Source organism: Micropterus dolomieu, linkage group LG19, assembly GCF_021292245.1.
Source record: "Micropterus dolomieu isolate WLL.071019.BEF.003 ecotype Adirondacks linkage group LG19, ASM2129224v1, whole genome shotgun sequence".
In the NCBI taxonomy this organism is placed as follows: Eukaryota; Metazoa; Chordata; class Actinopteri; order Centrarchiformes; family Centrarchidae; genus Micropterus; species Micropterus dolomieu.
This window is the reverse complement of record NC_060168.1, coordinates 33,403,554-33,411,810: the sequence shown is the minus strand read 5'-3', so window position 1 is coordinate 33,411,810 and position 8,257 is coordinate 33,403,554. Positions and strand designations below refer to the sequence as shown.

General features: G+C 44.5%; 1 protein-coding gene across 2 annotated transcripts in view; it reads left to right on the top strand.

Annotated features, from left to right (window-relative positions):
- The first annotated feature begins 1,150 nt into the window (after window positions 1–1,150).
- tbc1d2 (TBC1 domain family, member 2) overlaps window positions 1,151–8,257 on the top strand; it is a 25,542-nt gene continuing 18,435 nt past the window's right edge. Inside the window, exons 1-2 of one of the 2 annotated variants that reach the window (XM_046030767.1) lie at window positions 1,151–3,262; window positions 3,351–3,456. In XM_046030767.1, the coding sequence (XP_045886723.1) occupies window positions 2,102–3,262; window positions 3,351–3,456 (1,267 nt within the window). In that variant the 5' untranslated portion in view covers window positions 1,151–2,101. The remainder of the gene's footprint in view (window positions 3,263–3,350; window positions 3,457–8,257) is intronic. The other variant, XM_046030766.1, reaches the window with a different exon arrangement.

Genomic DNA, 8,257 nt, shown 5'->3' with positions numbered 1-8,257 from the left:
ATGAAGAGGCAAAGAAAGGAAACTGGGAATGTCCGTTGTGTAAATAAAGTGTTCTTTGAAATCTGCTCAATGCTGTGGAAGAAAATGACTGACTCTGTGTGGTACAACTGCAGTTGTACAAGAGGTGTGTAATATGTGTAACAGGTAGTACTACTATTCGGCATTGGTTTTGAGTCCCTGAATCATTTGAAATGGAATCTATTGAAGAAAAAAATATAAATAAATTATCCTATAAAATAAAAAATGCACTCAAATCAAATATGAAGGGGTGTGTCTCATTTGCCCAGTGTAGTACTACAATTCGGCATTGGTTTGAAGTCCCTGTGTCACATGACTTGGAAGCTATTGAAAAAAAAGGCATTATTTTACATAAATTATGAATAAATATTAATATAAATTCGAATATGCACTCAAATCAAATATGAAGGGGTGTGTCTCATTTGCCCAGTGTAGTACTACAATTCGGCATTGGTTTGAAGTCCCTGTGTCACATGACTTGGAAGCTATTGAAAAAAAAAGGCATTATTTTACATAAATTATGAATAAATATTAATATAAATTCGAATATGCACTCAAATCAAATATGAAGGGGTGTGTCTCATTTGCCCAGTGTAGTACTACAATTCGGCATTGGTTTGAAGTCCCTGTGTCACATGACTTGGAAGCTATTGAAATAAATAATGATTTTCCCATAACACTGTTCTCACAATTGTAATTTATTGATGGTCCCTAAGCTAACCCCAGTTGGTTAAAAGCGAGCCATCAGAGGTGAGCTAACCGCACTTATACAACCGTCACTGGGTGAACTGACTAAAAAGCCGTCACTGGATCCTGGGTGAATGTCTGTCGAATATCCAACTTAAAACTAATTTCACCGCAGTATATATAAAGTCCTGAAGGTTGTTCAAAGCCGTGCCGGCGATTTAAAGTGACTCTTACTGGCAGACAAATGAGAATCAATAAGACAAGAATAAAACATTTTTATGAAATGAGAAGCAACAGAAAGAAGGAATGTTTTACTGAAGAACTCTCTCTCTGCAGTAATACAACAACTTCATGGAGGTTCGGTACGAAACTGTTGAGGTGTATCTACACACACGTCCTTCTTATCGCTGGTGGTTGTAGCCGCTGTGGTTCAGGATGTGAGCTCAGTTAACAGGAACCATCAGAACAACACAGGCCGGAAACACCTGAGTGTGAGAGCAGAGTGAAAACCAGACGTGTTCAGTTCTTCAGCAGCTCACGGAGCAGCACAGGCGCAGCTGGAGGAGCCGGCGGCCTGGGTGGAGGGCCGCTTCATGTTCGGCGAGTTGGCCCGGTGTTGCAGGAGGGTTTAGCGACGACCGGCTCCAGAGCTTCTTTATTCACAGAGGATCACGTTGAAGCGTTCTCTGTTGGAAATGATGCTGTGTTGAACCTTTGTTGTTCTGCTGCCGCGGTAACAACCACGATGATCTGGTGTGACGTGTCGGAGAGGTGTGGTGGGCCCGTGGCTCGCAGGGGGGGGGAGGACAAACGGCTCTCAACCACAATCGTACCACAGTGTGCAGAATTAGGAAATGCTCGTGTGTTTTTTTGGGTTGTTGGATAGTGATCCTTACAGAAAGCAGAGATGACGAATGCTCGGGGAACTTGTGAGTGTGTGTTGATTATCAGGCTGGAACTCCATTTCAGACTCTGAAGGAGTCACAGAGGTCCGTCTGAGGACAGATTTCTACAGATGTCCCGGACCTCCTCCTGTTTGAGGGTAAAGGATTCAGCCGCGGTGGCTGAGGGTTTGGGTTTGAGGAATGCTTCATGTCCTAACAAGATTAGAACCTGCGTATGTTTGCCCGGAGGACGGGGTGTTGCGTGTCCCCCTGGATCTGAGCCACTTCCTGTCATTATGCTTTATCACTGTGGAATAATTTCCTTTGAACCTTCAGGAGCCAGAATCCATTTAGTCCGGCTTTGAATGTGAAACTGTTCAGACTGAGCCGTTTGATTCTTTCTACCAACCTGAACCTGAACCTGCAGCCGATCTGACGGTCTGCAGCTGAAACCACTAACTCCACTAAGTTTGTTCCTCCGCCGTCTTCCTCTGTTCTCTGTTTTTAGAAGGATGGATGGAAGCGGCTCCGCAGGAAATCCCAGCGCTGCCTCGTCTCGCGCGCTTCCTGCCCACGCTGATGAGGACGTGCTTCAATCAGATGATTGGATCTCAGCTTCTGAGGAGGACGGCGGGCAGAGCAGAGAGTCAGTCAGTGTGCCCGGGTCCCAGAAAGACCAGAGTCCAGCGGGGATCCATCAGAGTCCTACAAAGAAAGGCCAGACTCGAGGAGAGACTCACCAGAGTCCAGCAGAGAAACACCAGGCTGCAGAGGACCCAGACCGGCTGTGTCTCATAAAACATACAAACCACATGGGTCCTCCAACAAAACAACAGAAACCAGAAGATTCTGCAACCAAACCAGGTCAACTAAAACAAAATCCTCTTTCTACAGTGGAACAAAAACTGCAAGATTCACCAAAACTTCAACCTAAACCAGATCAGCCTTCTCTAACCAAGCCCGGTCGTCTTTGTACAGATCCAAAGAAACCAGGAGATCCTCTTTGCTCCAAAGACTCCCAGCTACACCAAACCCGGGAAGATCCTTGTCTCGCAAACCTGGAACCTGAAGAGGACCCTTCTCCCCCCTTAAAGGATTTAACCGCTTTCACTTCAACCTTCGATGAACAAAACCAGAAGGTGCTTAAGCTCCACATCTCCAAAGACCAACAGAACCACCAGGATCCACCTTCAGAGAAACCCACTTCAACCACACCTGAGAGGCATCAAGACCTCCACGAACCTCCTCCTCACATGAACACCCAGCCGGCTCCTCCTGCTCCTGCAGACCAGCAGAACCACCTGTCTTCTCCTCAGGTCCCGCTTTCGATAGTCCTTCCCACTGAGGCGTCCACCCTGCCTCCACCAGTCCAGGCTCCGCCCCCCACCATCGAGGTGTTCTGTGACCAGGTGCTGCACCGCCCTACGGTTTCTTCTTCAGGTGAGCCCAAACTGTGTGGCTTCCTGCAGAAGCAGGGGGGGCCCCTGAGGGCCTGGAAACAGCGCTGGTTCACCTACGAAGAGAAGAAGAACCAGCTGTTCTACTACCGCACGCCACAGGATGTCACGCCACTCGGCTGGGTGGAGCTCAGCAGCGCCACCTTCACCTACCCGCTGAAGGCTGAAAAGGGCACCTTCCACATCAAGACCCCCGAACGCACCTTCATACTCAAGGTAGGGGGCCATGTAGTCCTGTCAGGGTCTGAGTCATCCAGTAAAACTCACCTGGTGTGACGTTAATGCTTTAATGCCCCGCCCACAGGCTGTGACCCAGGAGCTGATGCTCTATTGGCTGCAGCAGCTGCAGGTGAAACGCTGGCAGCACAGACAGACGTCCACCTGTCCAGAGCCGACAAACAACACTGCAGGTGAGACACAACGCCAGCCGTGACTTAGACCACTAACTGGTCTGATGGGTGGTTTAACTGGTCTGATGGGTGGTTTAACTGGTCGGATGACCCAGGTTCAACTCCCCACTGTGGCACGTCCACCAGTGTGTCCCTGAGCAAGACACTTAACTCCTAATTGCTCCAGAGGCGTCCGACCTCTCGCAATTGTAAGTCGCTTTGGATAAAAGCGTCATCTAAATTAATAAATGTAATGTAAATGTTTAACTGGTCTGATGGTGGTTTAACTGGAGTGATGGTGGTTTAACTGGTCTGATGGTTAGTTTATCTGGTCTGATGGGTGGTTTAACTGGTCTGATGGTTAGTTTATCTGGTCTGATGGTTAGTTTAACTGGTCTGATGGTTAGTTTATCTGGTCTGATGGTTAGTTTAACTGGTCTGATGGTTAGTTTAACTGGTCTGAAGGGTGGTTTAACTGGTCTGATGGTTAGTTTAACTGGTCTGAAGGGTGGTTTAACTGGTCTGATGGTTAGTTTAACTGGTCTGATGATGGTTTAACTTGTCTGATGGTTAGTTTAACTGGTCTGATGGTGGTTTAACTGGAGTGATGGTGGTTTAACTGGAGTGATGGTTAGTTTATCTGGTCTGATGGGTGGTTTAACTGGTCTGATGGTTAGTTTAACTGGTCTGATGGGTGGTTTAACTGGTCTGATGGGTGGTTTAACTGGTCTGATGGTTAGTTTATCTGGTCTGATGGGTGGTTTAACTGGTCTGATGGGTAGTTTAACTGGTCTGATGATGGATTAACTGGTCTGATGATGGTTTAACTTGAGTGATGGTTAGTTTAACTTGAGTGATGGGTGGTTTAACTTGAGTGATGGTTAGTTTAACTGGTCTGATGGGTGGTTTAACTGGTCGGATGACCCAGGTTCAACTCCCCACTGTGGCACGTCCACCAGTGTGTCCCTGAGCAAGACACTTAACTCCTAATTGCTCCAGAGGCGTCCGACCTCTCGCAATTGTAAGTCGCTTTGGATAAAAGCGTCATCTAAATTAATAAATGTAATGTAAATGTTTAACTGGTCTGATGGTGGTTTAACTGGAGTGATGGTGGTTTAACTGGTCTGATGGTTAGTTTATCTGGTCTGATGGGTGGTTTAACTGGTCTGATGGGTGGTTTATCTGGTCTGATGGTTAGTTTATCTGGTCTGAAGGGTGGTTTAACTGGTCTGATGGTTAGTTTAACTGGTCTGATGATGGTTTAACTTGTCTGATGGTTAGTTTAACTGGTCTGATGGTGGTTTAACTGGAGTGATGGTGGTTTAACTGGAGTGATGGTGGTTTAACTGGAGTGATGGTTAGTTTATCTGGTCTGATGGGTGGTTTAACTGGTCTGATGGTTAGTTTAACTGGTCTGATGGTTAGTTTATCTGGTCTGATGGGTGGTTTAACTGGTCTGATGGGTGGTTTAACTGGTCTGATGGTTAGTTTATCTGGTCTGATGGTTAGTTTAACTGGTCTGATGATGGATTAACTGGTCTGATGATGGTTTAACTTGAGTGATGGTTAGTTTAACTGGTCTGATGGGTGGTTTAACTGGTCTGATGATGGTTTAACTTGTCTGATGGTTAGTTTAACTGGTCTGAAGGGTGGTTTAACTGGTCTGATGGTTAGTTTAACTGGTCTGAAGGGTGGTTTAACTGGTCTGATGGTTAGTTTAACTGGTCTGATGGTGGTTTAACTGGAGTGATGGTGGTTTAACTGGAGTGATGGTTAGTTTATCTGGTCTGATGGGTGGTTTAACTGGTCTGATGGGTGGTTTAACTGGTCTGATGGTTAGTTTATCTGGTCTGATGATGGATTAACTGGTCTGATGATGGTTTAACTTGAGTGATGGTTAGTTTAACTGGTCTGATGGGTGGTTTAACTTGAGTGATGGTTAGTTTAACTGGTCTGATGGGTAGTTTAACTGGTCTGATGATGGTTTAACTTGTCTGATGGTTAGTTTATCTGGTCTGATGGGTGGTTTAACTGGTCTGATGGTTAGTTTAACTGGTCTGAAGGGTGGTTTAACTGGTCTGATGGTTAGTTTATCTGGTCTGATGGGTGGTTTAACTGGTCTGATGGGTGGTTTAACTGGTCTGATGGTTAGTTTATCTGGTCTGATGGTTAGTTTAACTGGTCTGATGGGTAGTTTAACTGGTCTGATGATGGTTTAACTTGTCTGATGGTTAGTTTAACTGGTCTGATGGTTAGTTTAACTGGTCTGATGATGGATTAACTGGTCTGATGATGGATTAACTGGTCTGATGATGGATTAACTGGTCTGATGATGGATTAACTGGTCTGATGGTTAGTTTATCTGGTCTGATGGTTAGTTTATCTGGTCTGATGGTTAATTTATCTGGTCTGATGGTTAGTTTATCTGGTCTGATGGTTAGTTTATCTGGTCTGATGGTTAGTTTAACTGGTCTGGTGATGGTTAGTTTAACTGGTCTGGTGATGGTTTAACTGGTCTGATGGTTAGTTTAACTGGTCTGATGGTGGATTAACTGATCTGATGATGGTTTAACTTGTCTGGTGATGGTTAGTTTAACTGGTCTGGTGATGGTTTAACTGGTCTGATGGTTAGTCTATCTGGTCTGATGGGTGGTTTAACTGGTCTGATGGGTGGTTAAACTGGTCTGATGGTTAGTTTATCTGGTCTGATGGTTAGTCTATCTGGTCTGATGGGTGGTTTAACTGGTCTGATGGGTGGTTTATCTGGTCTGATGGTTAGTTTATCTGGTCTGATGGTTAGTTTATCTGGTCTGATGGGTGGTTTAACTTGTCTGATGGTTAGTTTAACTGGTCTGATGGTGGTTTAACTGGAGTGATGGTGGTTTAACTGGTCTGATGGTTAGTTTAACTGGTCTGATGGGTGGTTTAACTGGTCTGATGGGTGGTTTAACTGGTCTGATGGGTGGTTTATCTGGTCTGATGGGTGGTTTAACTGGTCTGATGGTTAGTTTAACTGGTCTGATGGTTAGTTTATCTGGTCTGATGGGTGGTTTAACTGGTCTGATGGTTAGTTTATCTGGTCTGATGGTGGTTAACTGGTCTGATGGTTAGTTTAACTGGTCTGATGATGGATTAACTGGTCTGATGATGGTTTAACTTGAGTGATGGTTAGTTTATCTGGTCTGATGGGTGGTTTAACTGGTCTGATGGTTAGTTTATCTGGTCTGATGGTTAGTTTATCTGGTCTGATGGTTAGTTTATCTGGTCTGATGGTTAGTTTATCTGGTCTGATGGTTAGTTTAACTGGTCTGGTGGTTAGTTTAACTGGTCTGATGGTTAGTTTATCTGGTCTGATGGGTGGTTTAACTGGTCTGATGGTTAGTTTATCTGGTCTGATGGTGGTTAACTGGTCTGATGGTTAGTTTAACTGGTCTGATGTTGGATTAACTGGTCTGGTGATGGTTTAACTTGAGTGATGGTTAGTTTAACTGATCTGATGATGGATTAACTGGTCTGATGATGGTTTAACTGGTCTTATGGGTAGTTTAACTGGTCTGATGGTTAGTTTATCTGGTCTGATGGGTGGTTTAACTTGTCTGGTGGTGGTTTAACTGGTCTGATGGGTGGTTTAACTGGTCTGATGGGTGGTTTATCTGGTCTGATGGTTAGTTTATCTGGTCTGATGGTTAGTTTATCTGGTCTGATGGTGGTTAACTGGTCTGATGGTGGTTTAACTGGTCTGATGGGTGGTTTAACTGGTCTGATGGTTAGTTTAACTGGACTGATGGTGGTTTAACTGGACTGATGGTTATTTTAACTGGTCTAATGATGGATTAACTGGTCTAATGATGGATTAACTGGTCTGATGGTGGATTAACTGGTGGTTTAACTGGTCTGATGGTGGTTTAACTGGACTGATGGTTAGTTTATCTGGTCTGATGGTGGTTAACTGGTCTGATGGTTAGTTTAACTGGTCTGATGGTTAGTTTAACTGATCTGATGATGGATTAACTGGTCTGATGATGGTTTAACTGGTCTTATGGGTAGTTTAACTGGTCTGGTGATGGTTTAACTGGTCTGATGATGGTTTAACTTGAGTGATGGGTAGTTTAACTGGTCTGATGGTGGTTTAACTGGAGTGATGGTTAGTTTAACTGGTCTGATGGTGGTTTAACTAGTCTGATGGTGGTTTAACTAGTCTGATGATGGTTTAACTGGTCTGGTGATGGTTTAACTGGTCTGATGGGTGGTTTAACTGGTCTGATGGTTAGTTTATCTGGTCTGATGGTGGTTTAACTGGTCTGATGGTGGTTTAACTGGTCTGGTGATGGTTTAACTTGAGTGATGGTTAGTTTAACTGGTCTGATGGTGGTTTAACTGGAGTGATGGTTAGTTTAACTGGTCTGATGGTGGTTTAACTAGTCTGATGATGGTTTAACTAGTCTGATGATGGTTTAACTAGTCTGATGGTTAGTTTATCTGGTCTGATGGTTAGTTTATCTGGTCTGATGGGTGGTTTAACTTGTCTGATGGTTAGTTTAACTGGTCTGATGGTGGTTTAACTGGAGTGATGGTGGTTTAACTGGTCTGATGGTTAGTTTAACTGGTCTGATGGGTGGTTTAACTGGTCTGATGGGTGGTTTAACTGGTCTGATGGGTGGTTTATCTGGTCTGATGGGTGGTTTAACTGGTCTGATGGTTAGTTTAACTGGTCTGATGGTTAGTTTATCTGGTCTGATGGGTGGTTTAACTGGTCTGATGGTTAGTTTATCTGGTCTGATGGTGGTTAACTGGTCTGATGGTTAGTTTAACTGGTCTGATG